Source organism: Rana temporaria, chromosome 8 (assembly GCF_905171775.1).
Source record: "Rana temporaria chromosome 8, aRanTem1.1, whole genome shotgun sequence".
NCBI classification, from domain to species: Eukaryota; Metazoa; Chordata; class Amphibia; order Anura; family Ranidae; genus Rana; species Rana temporaria.
This window is the reverse complement of record NC_053496.1, coordinates 34,869,139-34,893,554: the sequence shown is the minus strand read 5'-3', so window position 1 is coordinate 34,893,554 and position 24,416 is coordinate 34,869,139. Positions and strand designations below refer to the sequence as shown.

Sequence of the window (24,416 nt, the reverse complement as noted above, 5' to 3'; positions counted from 1 at the left end):
CACAGAGAAGTGACTGAAGCTGGATAATTATAGTCTGGAGGAAGAAAATAGAGTTTAAATGGCAGGGTAGAGAATGGGCAGAGCAGTGAGCGGCACTTTGGTGGCAGGCAGAGGATGCCGGATACAAAATCCCAGACAGAAATTTAGATCACTTCTAGAGATCCAACTGAATGTCATAAGACTAATGTAAAGTGCACCTGTCATGACAAACATACAACAGCCGTCATAGCCGACCTCCTTATGGAAATGCCAGTCACCTGGTTCCTATACTAATACAGGTGGTGTGTTACTAACGATTGGCAAGCTGCAATATATAACATTTTTGGGTTTAATACTGCTTCAAACCCAAGAACAGAAATGTAATATACAGTGGAACCTCGGATTGCGAGCATAATCCGTTCCAGGAGAATGATCGTAATCCAAAATGCTTGCATATCAAAGCGAGTTTCCCCATAGAAGTCAATGGAAATTAAAAAATGTTGTTCCGCATTGACTTCAATGCCATGCAATACCGCATGTGGCCAGAGGTGGGGGGGCACCGGAGAGCCTAGGAAATACCCAGAAAAGCCAGAGGACACCTCAGCTGAACTCGGAAAAGCTTGGGAACGGAGTATTTGCGAACTGCTCCGATCGGCTCTGGCGCCCCCCCCACCTCAAACTGCTTTGGCTTGAATCTGAATTTGAGAGACAACACTCGCAAATCGAGTCAGGATTTTTTTTTTTTTAAATACAGTGCTCGTATTGCAAAACGCTAGTTAACCACATTGGGGTAGATTCAGATAGGGGCGCGCAATGAAACGGCGGCGCAGCGTATCTTATTTACGCTACGCCGCCGTAACTTACAGGAGCAAGCGCTGTATTCACAAAGCACTTGCTCCGTAAGTTGCGGCGGTGTAGCGTAAAAGGGGCCGGCGTAAGCGCGCGTAATTCAAATGATCACGTAGGGGGCGTGGATCATTTAAATTAGGCGCGTTCCCGCGCCGAACGTACTGCGCATGCGCCGTCCCTAAAATTTCCCGACGTGCATTGCGGTAAATGACGTCGCAAGGACGTCACTGGTTTCGACGTGAACGTAAATGGCGTCCAGCGCCATTCACGGACGACTTACGCAAACGACGTAAAATTTTCAAATCGTGACGCGGGAACGACGTCCATACTTAACATTGGCTGCGCCTCCTAATAGCAGAAGCAGCCTTACGCCGAAAAAGCCTTAACGCAAACAACGTAAAAAACTAACGCCGGGCGCGCGTACGTTTGTCAATCGGCGTATCTAAGAAATTAGCATATTCTACGCCGACAACAACGGAAGCGCCCCTAGCGGCCAAAGTTATATTGCACACAATTCTACACCGCCGCAATCAAGTTGGTGGAGGAAGCCTATTTTTTCAGCGTAACTGCCTTTGTGAATCGGCGTAACGCTACGCGGGCACGGAATTCAAATTACGGCGGCGTATCTGGAGATACGCCGCCGCAAAAGGTACCTGAATCTACCCCATTACTCACAATCCGAGGTTCCACTGTACTACATCTTCGTTTTCTTTATTTTGGGCTCCCCCTCCTTTAATTTCACCTGGTGTTCCTGCCAGTAACACACTTCCTGTCTTGGGGTGACAACGCTCACCCCCTGTGCTGTATCTATGCATTAGCAGCGTTGTCACCCTAGGACAAGACGACTTCATCTCTGGATGTCTTCTGAAGAGCACTTTCTTTTTTCTTTTCTTTTTTTATTATTAAAGAGCAAAGTTGTACATGTTAGTGCTCACTTTCAGCTATTAACTGCTGAGTTTGGGTCATACAAGAATTCCAATTAATGTAAAGGGAGGGGAAGCCGAGTCAAAAGTTTGAGAAAAGCATTTCCCAATCAGCCTCTATTTGGCTGGACTCAGCAAAACTCAGGTCTATGGTACAAGCGCACACATCTGGTTGGCCGTTCCATGTGTCCTCTATATGTTGGGTAATAATCCCCAAAACAATCTGAAAACAAAAAGCAGATTTTTTTTTTTCCTGCTCCATCATAAGGATCAACATAGTCAGTATCGCTGATCATGCGGAAATTTTCCAACAGGCTTGTTGAACAGAAATCAATTAATAAACAATGGGGTAGATTCAAGTAGGGGAGAGCACTACTACGGCGGCGCAGCGTACCGTTTTTACGCTACGCCTCTGTAAATTACTTGAGCTACACTTCATTCACGAAGCATTTGCTCCGTAATTTGCGGCGGCGTTTCGTAAAAGTGGCCGGCGTAAGCGCGCGTAATTTAAATGATCCCGTAGGGGGCGTGGATCATTTAAATTAGGCGCGTTCCCGCGCCGAACGTACTGTGCATGCTCCGTCGGGAAAATTTCCCGACGTGCATTGCGGTAAATGACGTTGCAAGGACGTCATTTGCTTCGACGTGAGCGTAAATGGCGTCCAGCGCCATTCACGATTCACTTACGCAAACGATGTAAATTTAGAAAATCGCGACGCGGGAACGACGTGTATACTTACCATTGGCTGCGCCTCCTAATAGCAGGAGCAGCCTTACGCAGAAAGCGACGAACGCAAACAACGTAAAACATGACCGCCGGGCGCGCGTACGTTTGTGAATCAGCGTGAGTATGCAATTTGCATACTCTACGCTGACAACTACGGGAACGCCACCTAGCGGCCAGCGTCAGAATGCAGCCTAAGATACGACGCCATAAGAGCCTTATGCCAGTGGTATCTTAGGCTACAGTCGGCGTATCGAGCTTTCTGAATACAGAAAGTCGATACGCCGGCGCTACTTAGCAATTACGCTGCATATCTATGGATACGCAGGCGTAATTGCTTGCTGAATCCACCCCAGTAATAGTTTCAGCATACCGTCCAATAAAGATTGAACCGGAGAATTCCACTATCAAGTATTCCAACTTTAAATACCGAGTATTTAACTATCATCAATAATGCTCACCATAAAGCCCTGATTGACCAAGATACCTACAACTATCTTAACAATCGACATCCTAGGGAAGCAACAATTTACGGTTCATTAACCGAGAACGGCAGTAGACTCATGGGCCCAGATTCACGTAGGGAGCGCGTATTTGTGTGCGGGCGTAACGTATCCCATTTACGTTACGCCTCCGCAACTTTGACAGGCAAGTGCAGTATTCACAAAGCAAAGTTGCGGCGGCGTAGCGTAAATTGGCCGGCGTAAGCCCGCCTAATTCAAAACTGTAAGATGTCGGCGTGTTGTATGCAAAATCATCGTGACCCCACGTAAATTACGCTTTTTACATACGGCGCATGCGCGTCCATGAAAGTATCCCAGTGCGCATGCTCCAAATTAACGCGCAAAAAGCCAATGCTTTCGACGTGATAGTAAATTACGCCCAGCCCCGAACGACTTACGCAAATTACGTAATCGACGGAAAATTTGACGCTGGCCCGACGTCCATACTTAACATTGGCTGCGCCTCATATAGCAGAGGTAACTTTACGCTGGAAAAAGCCTTACGTAAATGGCGTATCTGTACTGCGACGGCCGGGCGTACGTTTGTGAATAGGCGTATCTAGCTGATTTACATATTTCTAGTCGTAAATCAGCGTACACGCCCCTAGCGGCCAGCATAAATATGCAGTTAAGATACGACGGCGTAGGAGACTTACGCCGGTCGTATCTTAGCAACATTTAAGCGTATCTTTTAAGCGTTTGAGCATACGCTTAAAGTTGCAACCGCGCAGATTCGGACTTACGACGGCGTATCTACAGATACGCCCGTCGTAAGTCTTTCTGAATCCGGGCCATGGATTCTGTCCTGATGCCACACGTAATCAGTTTACCTTCTTACACAAAAGGTCAAGCGTGTCCTTTAGAAATAGATTGAAGGAATGGTGGTCCCTCCTGGCGCCCTGCTCGTGACATTGAATGTAGAAGCTTTATACTCGAGCATCCCTCACGAGCAAGGCGTCAGAATGGTTCGCACCTTCCTTTACGAAGAACAGCATACCCAATGGCCATACAATGAATTCATTTTGGACCTCTTGAAATATGTCTTTACCCATAACTAGCTTGCCTTCAAAAGGTTCCCACTACCTCCAGGTACAGGGAGTTGCCATGGGAACATGTTGTGCCCCGGCATACGCCAATCTGTACCTGGGGGGGTGGGAAAGAAACATTTTTTCGGAAAACAATTAATTGCTACATACACACGTTTCCAACAACAAATGTTCGATGGGAGCCTTTGGTCGGAAATTCCGACAGGAAAATTTGAGAGCTGGTTCTCAAATTTCACGACAACAAAATCTGTTCTCTAGAATTCCAACCGTGTATAGACAATTCCGACGCACAAAATACCGCGCATGCTCTGAATCAAGTATGAGACGGAAGCGCTCGGTCTGGTAAAGCTAGCGTTCGTAATGGAGATAGCACATTTGTCACGCTGCAAACAGCAGTAACGGACTGAAAAGCACGAAGCTGAAAAACGCAAATCGTCTCCCACCAAACTTCTACTAACACGAGATTAGTAGAAGCCCAAAGCGTGGAGCATTTGGTATGGAACTTCCGTTTTATTGTGGCGTCGTACATGCTGTACGTGACCGTGTTCTTGACGTTTGCCATTTTCGACAACATTTGTGCAGACGCATGTGCGCGCAACACAAATTTGAGCCAACATCCGTCTGAAATGTATGCATGGTTTTGTTGTCGGAATGTCAGATCGTGTGTACGCAGCATAAGTTTACCAACCAAGGCCCAGATTCTCAACTGAGATACGACGGCGTGTATCTTTGCGTTGAGCCGTCGTATCAATGCGACTGATTCTTAGAATCAGTTACGCATAGATATCCATTAGATCCGACAGGCGTAAGGCTTTTACGCCGTCGGATCTAAACTGCAATATTTTTTTTGACCGCTAGGTGTTGCTTCCGTCGAATTCCACGTCGAGTATGCAAATTAGCTAGATACGCGAATTCCTGAACGTACGCACGGCCGACACAGTAAAGTTACGACGTTTACGTTAGGCTTTTCCCGGCGTATAGTTGCCCCTGCTATATGAGGCGCAGCCAATGTTAAGTATGGCCGTCGTTCCCGCGTCGAAATTTGAAAAAGTTATGTCGTTTGCGTAACTCGTCCGTGAATGGGGCTGGACGTAATTTACGTCCACGTCAAAACCAATACGTCCTTGCGGCGTATTAGGAGCAATGCACACTGGGAGATTTCCACGGACGGCGCATGCGCCGTTCGTGAAAAACGTCAATCACGTCGGGTCACAGTAGTTTAACATAAAACACGCCCCCCCTTCCACATTTGAATTCGGCGGGCTTATGCCGGCCGATTTACGCTACGCCGCCGCAACTTACGGAGCAAGTGCTTTGAGAATAAAGCACTTGCCCGTGTAAGTTGCGGTGGCGTAACGTAAATCAGATATGTTACCCCGCCGGAAAGATACGCCAGTCTACGAGAATCTGGCCCCAAGTGCTTTGTTGGATGCGTTACATTGACGATATTTTCCTTATTTGGACCGATACACAAGACCAACTGGAGGCATTAAACCGCAACTCTTTCAATCTTAGATTTACGGTCAGTTCTGAGGTCCAAAAAGTCACATTTTTGGATCTAACAATCTTTAAGGATCTGGAGGCCTACCTAGCAACCAGCCTTTGAAGGAGACTGCTGGTAACACCTTGCTGCATGCAGCCAGCGCACACCCACCGGCATTCATTCACAGTATCCCCTACGCGCAATATATCAGACTTTGCCGCAACTGCACACACCTAGATGATTTTAAATCTGAAGCCAATCTATTGCAAACACGCCTTTTGGGTAGGAGATGCAGTAAATCACTTCTGTGCAAGGCCTACAACAAGGCATTGCAACAGACAAGAAACACTCTGCTTTATCAAAACAAAAATAAGAAACCTGAATTTAAGTCTACATCAAAGATAGTTACACAATTCCCATCACAACATCATGAGGTTAAAAACATTCTTGCTAACCACTGGCACCTATTACATCAGGAACCCACTGTGAGGCCGGGTTCACACCGTTCCCGCATGCGGCTCATAGCAGGGGTCTGGTGCATGCCGGTTCGCCGGTTCAGGTCCAATTTCAGCCTGGATTTTGGGCTGAAATATCACCTGAAACGCACCAAAAAAGACACACGTTTTTCCGGTACACCGCACCAGACCCGCTATGGCAGCCGTCACTAAATGGCGGCCCGCGGTCCGAGTCCGGCCCGGGTGGCGCTTCTGCCCGGACCGCATTGCCGCCAGTATAATTTTAAATGACAGCGTTGGTTTGCTGGGGCCGCGGGTTTCCCCAGCAACCAGTGACGCTGAGAGCGGAGAAGACAAGCTTGCGCTCACGGGGCGTGACGTCTTGTGCGTGCCCCGCCCCCTGCAGCTTGCGTGTCCACTCCTGGCTCTCTTCGCGAGATTGGGGCGTGACGTCCCATGCGCGCCCCGCCCCCCTGCTACACGCGGTCCCGGGCTCTCCTAGTCCTTATCGCGCAGCTTTCGCCCATCTTGCATGCAAGGTATGTGACAAGTTAATTAGTTGTCACTAATGGGCAAATTTGTAATTGTGTACACTGCTGGGCATATGTCATTAATGGTCACGCTGATGGGCACCTTTTTTTTATGTTAAGGGGCACTTTGATGGACGAATTTTATTTTAAGGGGCACTCTGATGGGCACATTTTATTTTAAGGGGTACGCTGATGAGTATATTTTTAATGTGCACACTGATGAGCATATTTTGTTAAGGGGCACACTGATGGACACATTTTGTTGTGCCCATCAGAGTGCCCCTTAACATAAAATATGCCTATCAGCGTACACATTAAAAATATACCCATCAGCGTACCCCTTAAAATAAAATGTGCCCATCAGAGTGCCCCTTAACATAAAAGGTGCCCATCAGCGTGACCCTTATTTTATGTTAAGGGGCATGCTGATGGGAAAATTTTTTGTTAAGGGGCACTCTGATGGGCATATTTTATTTTAAGAGCAACACTGATGGGCACATTTTGTATTAAGGAGCACTCTGATGGGCAGATTTTATGTTAAGGGACACGTTTTCTTGTGCCCATCAGAGTGCCCCTTCATATAAAATGTGCCCATCATGATGTCCCTTAACATAAAACTTGCCCATTAGAGTGTCCCTTAACATAAAATGTGCCCATCGGCGTGACCCTTATTTTATGTTAAGGGGACACGCTGATGGGCACATTTTATGTTAAGGGAGACTCTCATGGGGACATCTGATGTAAGGAGGCACTCTGATGGGAATGCCTGATGTAAAGGGGTGCTGTGATAGGGACACCTGATGTAAAGGTATGCTGTGATGGAGACCCCTGATGTAAAGGGGCGCTGTGATGGGGACACCTGATGTAAAGGGGTGCTGTGATGGGGACACCTGATGTAAAGGGATGCTGTGATGGGGACACCTGATGTAAAGGGATGCTGTGATGGGGACACCTGATGTAAAGGGGTGCTGTGATGGGGACACCTGATGTAAAGGGATGCTGTGATGGGGACACCTGATGTAAAGGGGTGCTGTGATGGGGACACCTGATGAAAGGGGTGCTGTGATGGGGACACCTGTTGTAAAAGGATGCTGTGATAGGGACACCTGTTGTAAAGGTATGCTGTGATGGGGACACCTGATGTAAAGGGATGCTGTGATGGGGACACCTGATGTAAAGGGGTGCTGTGATGGGGACACCTGATGTAAAGGGATGCTGTGATGGGGACACCTGATGTAAAGGGGTGCTGTGATGGGGACACCTGATGAAAGGGGTGCTGTGATGGGGACACCTGTTGTAAAAGGATGCTGTGATAGGGACACCTGATGTAAAGGTATGCTGTGATGGGGACACCTGATGTAAAGGGGTGCTGTGATGGGGACACCTGATGAAAGGGGTGCTGTGATGGGGACACCTGTTGTAAAAGGATGCTGTGATAGGGACACCTGATGTAAAGGTATGCTGTGATGGGGACACCTGATGAAAGGGGTGCTGTGATGGGGACACCTGATGTAAAGGGGTGCTGTGATGGGGACACCTGTTGTAAAGGGATGCTGTGATAGGGACACCTGGTGAAAGGGGTGCTGTGATGGGGACACCTGTTGTAAAGGGATGCTGTGATAGGGACACCTGGTGAAAGGGGTGCTGTGATGGGGACACCTGATGTAAAGGGATGCTGTGATAGGGACACCTGATGTAAAGGGATGCTGTGATGGGGACACCTGTTGTAAAGGGATGCTGTGATAGGGACACCTGATGTAAAGGGATGCTGTGATGGAGACACCTGATGTAAAGGGATGCTGTGATGGGGACACCTGATGTAAAGGGATGCTGTGATGGGGACACCTGATGAAAGGGGTGCTGTGATGGGGACACCTGATGTAAAGGGGTGCTGTGATGGGGACACCTGATGTAAAGGGGTGCTGTGATGGGGACACCTGATGTAAAGGGGTGCTGTGATGGGGACACCTGATGTAAAGGGGCGCTGTGATAGGGACACCTGATGTAAAGGGATGCTGTGATGGGGACACCTGATGAAAGGGGTGCTGTGATGGGGACACCTGATGTAAAGGGGTGCTGTGATGGGGACACCTGATGTAAAGGGGTGCTGTGATGGGGACACCTGATGTAAAGGGGCGCTGTGATAGGGACACCTGATGTAAAGGGATGCTGTGATGGGGACACCTGATGAAAGGGGTGCTGTGATGGGGACACCTGATGTAAAGGGGTGCTGTGATAGGGACACCTGATGTAAAGGGATGCTGTGATGGGGACACCTGTTGTAAAGGGATGCTGTGATAGGGACACCTGATGTAAAGGGATGCTGTGATGGAGACACCTGATGTAAAGGGATGCTGTGATGGGGACACCTGATGTAAAGGGATGCTGTGATGGGGACACCTGATGAAAGGGGTGCTGTGATGGGGACACCTGATGTAAAGGGGTGCTGTGATGGGGACACCTGATGTAAAGGGGTGCTGTGATGGGGACACCTGATGTAAAGGGGTGCTGTGATGGGGACACCTGATGTAAAGGGGCGCTGTGATAGGGACACCTGATGTAAAGGGATGCTGTGATGGGGACACCTGATGAAAGGGGTGCTGTGATGGGGACACCTGATGTAAAGGGGTGCTGTGATGGGGACACCTGATGTAAAGGGGTGCTGTGATGGGGACACCTGATGTAAAGGGGCGCTGTGATAGGGACACCTGATGTAAAGGGATGCTGTGATGGGGACACCTGATGAAAGGGGTGCTGTGATGGGGACACCTGATGTAAAGGGGTGCTGTGATGGGGACACCTGATGTAAAGAAGCACTGTGATGGGGAAAAATGAGGACTTGAGATTCGGACCTCGGCCCAAAGAAAATTTTAGTGACCGGACCTCCTTGAATTTTAATTCAAGACCCCTGCGCTATGGAGATATGTGAACCAGCTTCATAGAGAGTCAGTCACATTCTCCTGCTATGCAAACTGAATTCAATTTGCATAGGTGTGAACCCGGCCTGAAGAAAAATATATCGGTTTGAGACCTGAATTGACGTTTAGACGAGCCAATTCCCTATGTCAGTGGTCTCCAAACTGTGGCCCTGGGGCCGGATGTGGCCCTTTGCTGGCCCTTGGGGCATGATCCCATCGACTGACACCTACAATAAGGCATAATTTCTTGCACTGACAGCAAAGAGAGGACTCAATTCCTCCCAATGACACCAACGATGGGACACAATTCCTTCCACTGATACCCACTGACACAAATGAAAGGGCACAATTCCTTTCATTGGCACCAACGATGGGGCACTAGCCTTCCCACTGACACCAAATATAGAGCATTGTTTACTCCAGCTGGACATCAGGACATTTTCTACTCCCACAGTCCCTACTCCGGCCCTCCTAAAGTCTGAAGGACAATAAACTGGCCCTTTGTTTAGAAAGTTTGGAGACCCCTGCCCTATTTGATAGATTGGTATCCAGACATCCTCCAACCCCCATCTCTACAAAAGGGCACGGGTATCCACAAATGTGGCAATTGCAATTTTTGCTCATGGATCGGTCCCGCCGGAACCAAGTTCACCCTTCCCAATGGGGAACAAATTTTGTCCCAGATATAGGGTAGATTGTAGTACACAGGGGGTTGTGTATCCAATGTCCTGTATATGAGGGGCATTTTACGTCGGTAAAGTTGCTCGCCAATTTAGGCACGAATTAAAGACCACGTCTACTATTCAGCTAATGGCAAGATGCTTACTCCGGTAAGCAGACACCGAGATCTATACCATAGGTTTGACACGTCATGCGTTTCCTTCATAGCCCGAGCTGTAGTTCGCCAGGACCACCAAGGGGGAAATTGGGATAGAGTTATCCTGCAAGAAGAAACCCTATGGATCGAGCAATTGGATACCACACATGCCCCTGGCATTAAGGAAAACCCAGGCATACAAACCCTTTTTATAGGGTAATGACAGGGGTCTTGCCAAAATTATCTATCATATATTCCACAGTGTGTGGCTTTACCAATCTGTGCGATATGGGTTATGTATATAATCTAGATCCAGTAGGAATTCAAATAAATCATCTCCCTATTCTCTCTCCCTCCTCTTTCAAACACTGGGGGGTTATTTACGAAAGGCAAATCCACTTTGCACTACAAGTTCACTTGGAAGTACAGTCGCTGTAAATCTGAGGGGTAGATCTGAAATGAGGGGAAGCTCTGCTGATTTTATCATCCAATCATGTGCAAGCTAAAATGCTGTTTTTTATCCTCCTTGCATGTCCCCCTCGGATCTACAGCAACTGAACTTCCAAGTGCAATTTCAAGTGCACTTGTAGTGCAAAGTGGATTTACCTTTAGTAAATAACCCCCACTGTGTCCTATTATGACACGGTTGTGGCTCAAAAGGAAAACAATTCTTAAGACATTAAGATATATTTTGGTTATGTTTTTTTTTTTTTTTTATGTACTCCAGTGTTATACAAGGAATATGTTAGTATTCTTGTTGTACTGCTTACTATCCGATTCCCTGACCGCCTCTGGCTATTGTGGTTCCCAATCACGTGGTTGGGCACGCTATTGTGACCATGCGGCCACAAAGCGCCGTTTGATGAAGCTTCTCTCAGAGTGGCAGTCTGCGGCGCTTTTAGTATCTGGATGTGACCAGACTCGTTTTCATCGGTCCCAGTACCAGTCACCCAGGTCAGGGATTTGGGTATCATCTTGGACGGGAGATTATCGCTACGACCACAGGTAAACCAGGTGGTGAGTTCTTGTCACTTCCACTTGAAACCCCTGAGGTTGACTTTTCGCTTCATCGAAGAATCACACAAGATCTCTATGGTTAATGCCATTATCGGAAGTCGATAAGATTACTGTAACGCTTTGTACCTGGGTTTACCTAATAACATCATGCACAAACTACAGCTTATTCAGAATGCCGCTGCAAGGCTACTCACGGGTGTTGGTCGTCGTGACCACATCACGCCATCGCTGAGAGCCCTGCATTGGCTACCCGTGAAGGATCGGGTTTTGTTTAAGACTGGTTGCATGGTGCACAGGGCTACCCATGGCAAGGGGCCAGTGTACCTGCAGGAAAAATTCACCAAGTATGTGCTTAACCGTACCTTAAGGTCGGCTAATTCGGAAACTTTGGTGATCCCTAAATTTCGAAAGAAAAAATGCGGAGGGAGGACGAGTGCGGTCCAGGGAGCACAGTTTTGGAACTCCCTGCATCTAAAATTAAAGTGGAGTTCCACCCATAAATATAACATTACATAAGTAGTTTTAAAAAAATATCATTAGTCCTTTACGAAAAAAATTTTTTTTAGATGCCTTCAAAGTGTTGTTGCTAGGCAGAATAGTTAATCTTCCCACTTCCTGCACCTAGGTGCTTAATGCTTCCTAACCTACACCGCACAGACTCCTGGGAATGTAGTGGGTGTAACTTTCCAGGAGTCTGTGCATTCCCCAGTCTCAAAGAATCATGTGACTTGGACAGCACAGGTGCTGAAACCTGATCTGACACTGCTTGTGCAGCACTGAGCATGTGCAAGATTTGCAAGGCTGAAATCCAGGAAGTCATACAGTCTGGCTTCATGATGCACACACTTAAGATGGCCCCAGTCAATTAATATTTTATAAAGTGTCCAAATGCTGTAACAACCTAACAAAACGGACCTTAGTTTACAGACTAACTTTACTAGAATACATTAAGCTTGTGTATTACAGGGATATTTATATTTAAAAAGTGAAATTGTGGCCGGAACTCCGCTTTAAGGCTTGAGAATGATCTTTTTAAGTTCAGGAAGCTTCTAAAAACTGAGCTTTTCAGTCAAGCCTATGGAATTACATAGGTTTTTTATAGTTCTTTGATCTGCTAACCATTTTAAATTTTGATCTGTTCCGCTGCCTGTGTGGTTTTTTTTTTTTTGCTTGTTGCTGTATTGTTGTTCTCGGCGCATCAAGGCCTACGGGTAACTGACTGCGTTTTGTACCATTTTGTACTTTTAAGAATTTTAATAAATATATATATATAGTACTTGCCTTCATCAGAGCTTGGGGGGGGGGGTGACCCAGTGACCCACATTATAATATATATATATATATATATATATATATATATATATATATATATATATATATAATGTGGGTCACCCCCCAAGCTCTGATGAAGGCAAGTACAGCCCCTGACTTTGCAATTAAAAAATACAATAATTGGAATAAATTTATATTTGGAATTGAATATTACAGCGTGACACTTTAATTCTAAATGACTCATCCTGACCACAAGCCATAATGATAATGGAAGCCCTAAGGTGCGTGGAAGCTGCCAGGCCAAATATTTGCATTCTCCACATTTATATTTTTATCACCATAATATTGGATGACAACAATAACATAAAGCCAACATGGAAAGAATCTCTTCAGGGTGTCGGCGTCTTTCATCCATTGCCCCAAACATGACAGCAGGAAGCATCTATCTGATTGTAACCCAACGCCTGCAGGTAACCTGTCACCTGATACCATCTCCCGTCACCAGACGATGACTGGGGCAGTGTGCCTCGGGGGCAGGAACAGACAGATTCTTGAAAAGTAGATTTAACGGCGATTACAGTGGATTCCACCATCCCAGGTTCAAAGCGTCGGGTCTGAATGTTCTTGGCAGACAGTATAAACTGAGACACAAGGAGGTCCCTCGTATAAAACCTTCTCGTGGTTTGTGCTCAGTGGCACATTAATTGAAACAAAGTAATAAAGAAAAAGTAAGGAGGTACCTACCTTATCCGTATTCATGGACACATCCCCCCAAGTCCTGGTTCAAATGTATAAAGCTATGCACGCTTAGACGTGTCGACCGGCCACTAAAGATGAGCAGTGTGATGTCTGCAACTTCGCCACAAAACTGCCAATGTCATGGAAGTAAAAACTCAATAAGCCCAAAGTTACTAAGTCTAGAGCAGAGAGAATCTGGAGCAGCTGTGCATGGCAACCAATCAGCTTCTAGCTTTCATTTTCAGCGCCAGTTCACACTAGAATTGCATTCTACGTTCCTCTGCAGCGCAAATATGGCAGCCCATTCACTTGAATAAGCTGAAAATTGCAATGGAATGCGCAAAAAGTAGTGCATGCAATATTATTAGCCGCTTAAAGCAGAGTGTCACCCAAAAGTGGAACTTCCGCTAAAACGACCCCTCGCCCCCATACATGTCACATTTGGCATGTCGTTCTTTTTGCGGGGGGGGTACCTAGTTTCAACAGGTACCCAGCTCCCACTTCCGCTTGGCTGCCCAGTAGACACTTACTCTCCCCCTCCCTCCCTGCAATCTCCTTGGACACATCACAGGTCCCAGAAGATTGACTGGCCACTGAGAAGGCCAGCGCGACTCGTGCATGCGCAGTGCGCACCCAGCTGTGAGGACGCAAGCTGTCACTGCCAGGTGCCCACACTTGCAATGACGGCACCGCGGAGAGGGGGGGGGGGAGGAGTGAGGCTTCGGGCGGCTGCATCCCTGGACCGTGGGACAGGTGAGTGTGTTTAATAAAAGTCAGCAGCTTTGTTGCTGCCGACATTTAATAAACCTAAAAGCTACTGGAACTCCACTTTAAGGAATGTCCCACACACATATATTGCGGCAGGGTGGCCCTTAAGCGCGAAATCACGTACCTGTACGCCAGGCCTTTTTTTCCTCAATGAATAGGTACAGGAACTCCCTTTCGAGTTATCCCTCGTCTCTGTACCATACCCACCTCTGCGCACTGTCCCTCGGTTCCACCCCTACCCACTTCCCAGTACCACTTATTTTAGAAAACACGGAACTGAGTTTAATTTTGTGGTTTTAAGCAATTTGTATGGAAATTGTTAATGAGCAACAATGAACCTCCTGCAACAAAATACCACCCAAGCAACAGACCCCCACACAAAAAAAAGGATCCCCTCCAGTGCCAATAGATCCCTCAGCATCAATAGACAATTCAGCACACCCCAACACCCCTTACCATGACATACATTCAGTGCTGGAGGTGCCGGAACTGCGTTCCTCCACGTTCCTGCTGAAAAAAATCCCTGCTGTATGCACTTTCTTCTGAGTTTGGGGCTAGGCAGCGGCAGGGCAGCCATCACAAATTTTGGGGCCCCTTACACAGCTTTAGGCATGGCCCCCCTGGAGAGAGAAGAGAACCGGGGGGGGGGGGGGGGGTGCTGCCCTGGTCAGCGGGTCTGGCAGATCCAATGTCCGCTGGGGCCCACCGATCGTTCCCGAGGCAGACAGAATGGCGGTCTGCCTTTGTAAACAAGGCAAATCGCTATTCTGTGACAGGAAAAGACAGAAATCCTGTGTCCACTGCCTTGCTAAAGAAGCTGAGGGTAAAGGTGATGGACTGGCCAAGCATGTCTCCAGACCTAAACCCTATTAGGCATCTGTGGGGCTCCTCAAACAGAAGATGGAGGAGTGCAAGTTCTCTAACATCCACCAGCTCTGTGATGTCATCATGGAGGAGTGGAAGAGGACTCCAGTGCCAACCTGTGAAGCTCTGGTGAACTCCATGCCCAAGAGGGTTAAGGCAGTGCTGGAAAATAATGATGGCCACACAAAATATTGACACGTTGGGCCCAATTCGGACATTTTCACTTAGGGGTGTACTCACTTTTGTTGCCAGCGGTTTAGACATTAATGGCTGTGTGTTGAGTTATTTTGAGGGGATGGCAAATTTACACTGTTATACAAGCTGTACACTCACTACACAACATTGTAGCAAAGTGTCATTTCTTCAGTGTTGTCACATGAAAAGATAGAATAAAATATTTACAAAAATGTAAGATACTATAATATAATATCTGGACAGCGGTGATGTCACTACTGTAATATAGATTTTAAAGTGGTTGTAAACCCCACTTTATGACTTTTACCTACAGGTAAGCCTATAATAAGGTATACCTGTAGGTATAAAGAATATCTCCTATACGGTTTAGGAGATATTCCCCCCGCAATGATTGCAGCTGCGCACGCGCAGCGGGAATCCGCGGCTAAAGGACCAGCAGCCGCCGGACCTTGCCGAATTGAAGTCTCCCGCGCGCATGCGCGGGAGTGACGTCATCGCCGCTCCAGCCAATCACAGCGCTGGAGCGGCAATACCCAGAAGACACACAGAGTCAAGATGACATTTTGCTTGGCGTGGACCAGGTAAGTTCCTCCCCTGGGCGACAGGTGGCGCTAGAGGGGTTCTGGCAGAGCAATTTTCCCCAGCAGCCAATTAGAGGAGTTTTCCCTTGCGGGGCATGCTGGGGGAGAGTATATCTGTGGCAGACGCCATATTTATTGGTTCTTCCCGCGGGTTCCAGGTGCGGCATCCACCTTTAGGGTGTGCGCATCCAACGGACCCCGGTGATGGCCTTCCAGGCCGGGGTCAAATGCTACGCGGAGCTCTATGTTGCTGAGAGGGGCCCCAGTGACTTGCTGGATCCCCAGTTCTATTGAGAGGATCCCAGGCTGGATGACGTCCGATGGGGGGGGTCGGCTTGAGAACCCGGAGGCAGGTTGTCCAACAGAGCTTTAACGAACCAATCGGGGATCTGGTGACCGGAATGCTGACAGGTACACTTTGCTGTCATCCGGTGACCTATGCTAAAACCTACTGGGAGGATTCGCTCAATTCGTCCATTTAGCTCATTCAAGTAATAGGGCTGTGCGGGCTCAAGGGGCAGCTGCTTTGGGCCCCACAACATTGACTAGGCCCAGGGCAGCTGCCCCTTTTGCTCTGTGCTAAAGCGGCCCTGCCTTTAGGTACTGTAAATATCTCCTAAACGTGCACCATTTAGGAGATATTTTCTGCAGCTGGTGACGTCACCGTTGCATGCATCCTTCCGCCTAAAATCCATACCAAACCCAAAAGGCCCATTATGGATTGGGGGGACCACCACACCGTTTTTTTTTCTTCACTTTTTTATATTGCCGGCAATGTCTTTTCTTTTTTTAAATCAGCTGTCAGCGGAGAAGCCCATTGACAGCTTATGACTCATCGGTTGTTAAAGAGGAGTTCCGCCTGGGAAGAAGAAAAACGGAAAGGTCAGCAGCTACAAATACTGGAACCGCTGACTTTTACTATAATGGACATTTACCTGTCCAGGGAGCCCACAATGTTGGCACCCCAGCCGATCTTCAGATCGGCTGTTGGATGCTGCTGCCGCCATCTCCACTAAGGAAAAAAACTCTATTGCGCAATCGCAAAGTGCGCAGCACTTTTTGATTGGCCCGGCCACGGAAGGAGGGGGCTGAACTTCCAAGGGACACCTCCGCGGCAGCGTCTCCAAGAATAGGGGGACAGGGACCTGTCAAAAACAGGTCCCTCCCCCCTGAAAGGTGCCAAATTTGGCACAGGAGGGGGGTTTAAATAAGCGGAAGTTCCACTTTTGGGTGGAACTCCGCTTTAAGGATGCAGTGGCTGTCTAACACTCTTTAAAAGCGGTAGTAAACTGCTATGGTTTTTTTTTTTTTTGGAACCTGCAAGGTAAAGCCATAATGTGCTAGTCAGGCCCGTCGCTACAGGACAGGCAAAACAAACAATTGCTTGGGGCCCCGAGCTAGCCTGGGGCCCCCAACTTCCCCTTCCCAGGCTGTAACGTGGCAGAGCTCCTCTTCCTTCCTCCTGGAGTCCTGTTAGTCCGGCCGGGTACCGCGTGTGGTACAGGACAACTGAATCTGGAAAAGGTGAATCTGAACGAGGGCACAGACAAGAATAAAAACTGACAGGGGTTCTAGAGCCTCACCACTCTATCCAAAAAAAAAGTTTTGCCTTTAGTTATACATTAAGAAAGCATTGGAGCCAGGGGCAGCCAGTCCATTAGCATTTTCAAAAGGAGACCAACAATGTTACCCTCCAGATTTCCTTTACTTCATGGATCCTTTAATACATTCTGCAGCCATTGTCCTCCAGCACCCCCATCCGGGGGAAGGTAAGAGTTTGATAGTCCCATTAAATCCAGCACTACAGAAATTAAACACCCCCAAAAAAATATATCCCATCAAATCACCCCAAATGACCATTAAACCCCCTGCAGGGCCCCTGCAGGGCAGACCCCACTGCACCAGAGCCTCCTCCTGCTGGGAGTGATGACAGGTCCTCTTTGTAACACTCATCAAGATACAATGTAACAGCTGGAAGAATCCACATGGAGGACATTGCACGGCTTGTACAGTAAAGAACCCTTCTCATAGATGATGATTGGACCCGTCTTCCCCCAACTGCAGAATTCCCTTCATCTGCGCTGTATAAGTTCCCATTGTGAGAACTACTCCTCCCATCATCCGTCCATATACAGTCTATATCACACACACGTGTCACAAGCATTGCTCAGTCCAATACGAATCTACTGCATTCATCATTACTACACTGTGCTATGGTATTCAGCACTGTACAGTGATATACTGGTCCCATACACAGCGCTCTACAGTGATATACTGGTCTCATACACAGCGCTGTACAGTGATATACTGGTCCCATACACAGCGCTCTACAGTGATATACTGGTCCCATACACAGCACTCTACAGTGATATACTGGTCTCATACACAGCGCTCTACAGTGATATACTGGTCTCATACACAGCGCTCTACAGTGATATACTGGTCCCATACACAGCGCTCTACAGTGATATACTGGTCCCATACACAGCGCTCTACAGTGATATACTGGTCCCATACACAGCGCTCTACAGTGATATACTGGTCCCATACACAGCGCTCTACAGTGATATACTGGTCCCATACACAGCGCTCTACAGTGATATACTGGTCCCATACACAGCGCTCTACAGTGATATACTGGTCCCATACACAGCGCTCTACAGTGATATACTGGTCCCATACACAGCACTCTACAGTGATATACTGGTCCCATACACAGCGCTCTACAGTGATATACTGGTCCCATACACAGCGCTCTACAGTGATATACTGGTCCCATACACAGCGCTCTACAGTGATATACTGGTCCCATACACAGCGCTCTACAGTGATATACTGGTCTCATACACAGCGCTCTACAGTGATATACTCGTCCCATACACAGCGCTCTACAGTGATATACTGGTCCCATACACAGCGCTCTACAGTGATATACTGGTCCCATACACAGATATACTGGTCCCATACACAGCGCTCTACAGTGATATACTGGTCTCATACACAGCGCTCTACAGTGATATACTGGTCCCATACACAGCGCTCTACAGTGATATACTGGTCCCATACACAGCGCTCTACAGTGATATACTGGTCCCATACACAGCGCTCTACAGTGATATACTGGTCCCATACACAGCGCTCTACAGTGATATACTGGTCCCATACACAGCGCTCTACAGTGATATACTGGTCCCATACACAGCGCTCTACAGTGATATACTGGTCCCATACACAGCGCTCTACAGTGATATACTGGTCCCATACACAGATATACTGGTCCCATACACAGCGCTCTACAGTGATATACTGGTCTCATACACAGCGCTCTACAGTGATATACTCGTCCCATACACAGCGCTCTACAGTGATATACCGGTCCCATACACAGCACTCTACATTGATATACCGGTCCCATACACAGCGCTCTACAGTGATATACCGGTCCCATACACAGCGCTCTACAGTGATATACTGGTCCCATACACAGCACTCTACAGTGATATACCGGTCCCATACACAGCACTCTACAGTGATATACCGGTCCCATACACAGCACTCTACAGTGATATACCGGTCCCATACACAGCACTCTACAGTGATATACTGGTCCCATACACAGCGCTACATAGTGACATAATGGTCTACTATCCAGTGCTGTACAAATGATAAACTGATCCCATACACAGCGCTGTACAGTGGTCTCATATGCATAACAGTACTGTACAATGATATACTGGTCCCATACACAGCGCTGTCCAGCAAAAAAACGGTCCCATACAGTGATCTATTAGTCTCCTACACTGCACAGTAATATACTGGTCTCATACACAGTGCTGTACAGTGATATACCAGTGTAATATACAACATTGTACAGTGATAAACCGATCCCATACACAATGCTATGCAATGATATACCGGTCTCTCATATACAGTGCTGGAAAATTGTACACTGGTCCCATATACAGTGTCATACTGATGTGTTATATACAGAGCTGTCCTGGAGTATGAGATATAGAGTGCTGTCCTAGTATATTCTATATACAGTGATATTATAGTATATGGTGTGATATACACTGATATGATGGGACATATAGTAGTATATTATATATGGTGTATAGTAATCTGATGGACTATACACTATAGTACTATATACAGTGATATGATGGGATGTACAGATGTGTGAGGACAGTACCGAGGTCCCGGTAGGTCGGTACCTGTGTATTTGTCCATGTGTCCGCACTCAGTCCCGGCTCTCCGCCGACTTTCCGTCTTCTCCTCCGCCCTGGGCTGTGCTCGGTCCCGGTAGAGGGAGGTGATGGAAGCGGTGCGGTGTGTGCGGGGATCGGGGCTGTAGATGGAGATCTCCCGATCATCACCCGGCTCCGCTCTTCCCCCGGACCGCCTGTACTATGAGAGCTCCGCATTCCTTCTCCGCCGCATCACCCACATCCGCCTCTAGGGGGCGCTGTGTGAAGACATCTTACTAACCAGACACTGGGGGGTTCTCAGCTACCAATCATCACTCACACATCTCTATACAACATTTTTTTTTTATTTTTTTTAATCAAGCACCTATTTGTATCAGTAGCTACAAATGGCATTAAAGTGCGACCCCAATATAACATATCCTGACATTATACAAATGATATGTAACAATGTATCACCAGACCCCCCACAATGTAAAGGATCCCATGCTGGTGGATTGCTGTATTCTATGTGAAGCACTGAGGGCTCATTCACATTATATATGGTGTGTAACATGTCATCATGTGTTATGGCCTCATTTGGAGTGGCGGGGGCAATAAAATAATTTTTAGCCCCCCCCCCTCACATACCGCAAGTCGTGATGCTCCACACCAGCATCCAAAATTATCCAAAAAGTCCTGATCGGTGGCCAGCAAGCCCACCAGACTTTTCCTGCCTTAAAGCTATAGTAAAGGTTTAACATATTATACTAACCTGCTCTGTGCAAGGGTTTTGCACAGAACAGCCCAGATCCTCCTTTTCTGGAGTCCCCCAGCAGCACTCCTGGCTCCTCCTCTGCCTTAAGTGCCCCCACAGAGAGACACTTTTAATGGGGGCCTGGGCCGGTACAAGGGGTGGGCAGGAGGGAAGGCTGCCCCTGGCACAATGGTTTATTGCAGGGATGGGGGGGCACCCAAACCCCAAGGGAAAGGGGGGCACAGTTTGGCCCCTTTGCACTGGATGACCTTGTCCCGCCACTGATGGGGGTGCACTCCCGAGTCCTGTCGTTGCGTCCATTGACACAGACAGCAGGACTCAGACCCGCCCACCAGCTCCCGTGTAACTGGATTTGATTGAGACAGATGGAGCCCCCTGATCACATCACCTGTGTGCAAGAGGCCACTCCTCCTGATCACCCCACCTGTGTGCAAGAGGCCACTCCTCCTGATCACCCCACCTGTGTGCAAGAGGCCACTCCTCCTGATCACCCCACCTGTGTGCAAGAGGCCACTCCTCCTGATCACATCACCTGTGTGCAAGAGGCCACTCCTCCTGATCACCCCACCTGTGTGCAAGAGGCCATTCTTCCTGATCACATCACCTGTGTGCAAGAGGCCACTCCTCCTGATCACCCCACCTGTGTGCAAGAGGCCACTCCTCCTGATCACATCACCTGTGTGCAAGAGGCCACTCCTCCTGATCACATCACCTGTGTGCAAGAGGCCACTCCTCCTGATCACCCCACCTGTGTGCAAGAGGCAGGGCTGGCCTTAGGTGTTCAGGCGCCCTGTGCGAGATAATCCTGTGGTGCCCCCCCCTCCCCCCAATGGCCCCTGTAAATGAAAGTATAGGGTGGTATTGGGACCGCTGGGGCGATATAGGGCAGGTTGGGGTAATATAAGGCAGGTTGGGGTGATATAGGGCAGGTTGGGGTGGCATAGGGCAGGATGGGGTGGTATAGAGCAGGGTGTGGTGGCATAGGGCAGGTTGCGGTGGCATAGGGCAGGTTGTGGTAGCATAGGGCAGGATGGGGTGATATAGGGCAGGATGGGGTGGTATAGAGCAGGTTGTGGTAGCATAGGGCAGGTTGCGGTGATATAGGGCATGCTGGGGTGGTATAGGGCATGCTGGGGTGGTATAGAGCAGGCTGGGGTGGTATAGGGCAGGCTGGGGCTTGAGCGCCCCCACCTCTGTGGCACCTGGGTGAACTGCACCCCATCTAGGATCGGCCCTCATGTGACTCACATTCTGTAAGCTGTGTGTGCCGCACAGCGCCCCCTGTTGCCCATGGTGCCCTGTGCAGCGGCACAGCTCGCACACCTCAAAGGCCGGCCCTGGCAAGAGGCCACTCCTCCTGATCTGTCATTGAATTGCCTAATTATACAATTCAGGTGCAGCAAAACAAAAGGTGTGAAATCTAATGCTGGTCATCCATGGTTAGAAAATTGTTAGCCACTTCCCGCTCGGCGTATTGTCATATGACGTCCTGGGATTCCTGCCAGTGGCGCACGCACTCACCGCATCACTGGGGACCCGATGCGCGTGCCCGGGGCCATGATTGCTCGCCACAGAGCCAGGGACGTTGAAAACACAGAGATCCACTTCCTGTCAGGGAGAGAGGAGACCGATTGTATGTCCCTTGTACATAGGGACACCGATCAGTCAGTCCCCGCCCCCTTACAGTTGATTATTCAAATCAATGTGGCGCGGCAAAGTCGGCGTCGCACCTGTTTGAACATGGCCATTGCTGACAATAGGGTGCGAATCGCAGGACAAGTCGCTCCAATGTGAACGAGGGCTTAACCTGCAGTTGCAGCAGCGCTCTGATAGACTTCTATTAGGTCTCATACATTTGCTGCATTTTCTGAAAGCGCACCAAAGATGCAGCATGCAGGACTTTTGGCACGCTTTGAGAAAACGCAGCAAAAACGCACAACCTCACAGAAGTCTATGGGACGCCTGCTAAAATTGCAGGTAAAACACATGAAAACTTTGAATACACGTGTATTGCGACCAAACTGCAGTGCACCAGTGTGATCCCGGGCCTAAGGCCTTGTTCACATGGGCAGTAAAAGCAGGGTGTTGAGTCTCAGCTTTACCACCTGCCTAAAGAAGGGCATTTATCTGCTCAGGGCTGTACACATGCTGTGGCCATGATGCTTTGCTCCGGTGCAAAAATTAAACTGCATATCATATTCATTATTCAGCAGGTAGTACCCTCTGCCAATTGAGACTGATTTAAGTGTATAATGCCACAACTGTCCTGCAGCCACATAAAGCAGCATTTACAGGGTTAAAACCGGCAGAGAGGAGGACCAACGCATAGATAAACAAGCTCTTAGGCTCCATTCACACCTAGGCAGACAAATTCGCAGCGTTTTGTCGCCGCAAATCGCGGTACAAATGGCGGCGTTTTGTACCGCGATTTGCGGCGACAAAACGCCGGTATTGTCCGCCTAGATGTGCCCCAGATTGACCCCCTCTATGGAGATGGTTCCCATCTCCTAGCCGAACGCCGAAAGCCGCCTGAAAAAAAGGTCCGGGACCTTTTTTCAGGCGGCAGGCGTCCGCCGTCCGGCGTTCGGCGTGGAGATGTGAACCATCTCCATAGAGGGACATGTGTTTTCATCCCTCTGGCGGCAGCGGCGTAGCACTACAGGCGTTAAAATGCCTAGATGTGAATGGGGGCTGAGACCTAGTTAACTATGCTTCCGTGATGAATGGACACAGGAGTGATTGGCCTGGATGGCTCACTGTGTTCATTATGAAATGGGCCAGTAAATACAATTTACTGCCCTCTTCTCCCACTCACCATCATGAAACATCTCCTTGTCTGCCCGCAGAAGCTTCCGGCAGGAGAGGAGGGGAGGGAAGCCGGTGTACTAGCAAATTGTGCAACGGAAGTGACGTTCCAACCAAAAAATACTTACTGCGCATGCGCGATGCATTCCACCATGCGTCCCACGGCACGCTATGCGTTCCACAAGCTTTATGATCTGACGGGTTGCAGTATTTTGATAGAACACGCCCCTTCTACATTGAAGACACATTCTCCTCTCACAGGGTACACTCTCGCCCCCTAGTGGTGGTTTTAGCTCTGCAGTGGAATAGACATCATGCGGACATCTTACTACACCCAGCTACATCTTGCAATTCAGAGTAATTTTAGCAATAAAGTGAGCGTATATAATTAAATATAGTACATTGATATCTTTTTTTTCAATTTCTTTATTTTCAAAATAAATTTTCCTCTACATTTATACAAAACATGGGAAATAACAATCGTCTAACAAAAATGAATAAAATCAAAGTATATTCACTAGATTATTACAATACAATCTCTCTTTCCATTCTTCTCAAAAAAAGAAAAAAAAAATGACACAAGAGAGAAAGAAAAGAAAAGAAAGGAAAGAAAAATAAACTAAACAATAACGTTCCTACCATTGGGGTCTTTTCATCTCCCCCGTTAATTCCCGTCCTCCCACTCTTCCGAGCCTCCCACTCTACATTGATATCAGTGATATTGATATATATATATATATGCTCACTTAATTGCTAAATTTACTCTGCAATTTAAGGTGTAGTAAGATGTCTGCATGGGTGTTCTATCAGATTACTGCTCCCCGTCAGATCATAAAGTGTGTGGAACGCATAGCGCATGTGCAGTAAGAATATTTTGGTCGGAACGTCACTTCCCTTGCATAATCTGATTGGTAGCGGTAATCTGATAGAACATCGGCAGCGTTGTGAGATAAAGGGGCATCAGATGGAAGGGAAGCATGTGCTAGA

The 24,416-nt window shown here is 48.0% G+C and overlaps 1 protein-coding gene across 5 annotated transcripts in view; it reads right to left on the bottom strand.

Moving 5' to 3' along the window:
• Positions 1–20,153, bottom strand: part of AFAP1L2 (actin filament associated protein 1 like 2) — a 188,518-nt gene extending 168,365 nt beyond the window's left edge. For 2 of the 5 annotated variants that reach the window (XM_040361564.1, XM_040361563.1), the window contains exon 1: positions 19,877–20,153. In XM_040361564.1, coding sequence (XP_040217498.1) covers positions 19,877–19,892 — 16 coding nt within the window. In that variant the 5' untranslated portion in view covers positions 19,893–20,153. The remainder of the gene's footprint in view (positions 1–19,876) is intronic. The other 3 variants (XM_040361562.1, XM_040361565.1, XM_040361566.1) reach the window with 2 other exon arrangements.
• Between the last annotated feature and the right edge of the window lie 4,263 nt (positions 20,154–24,416).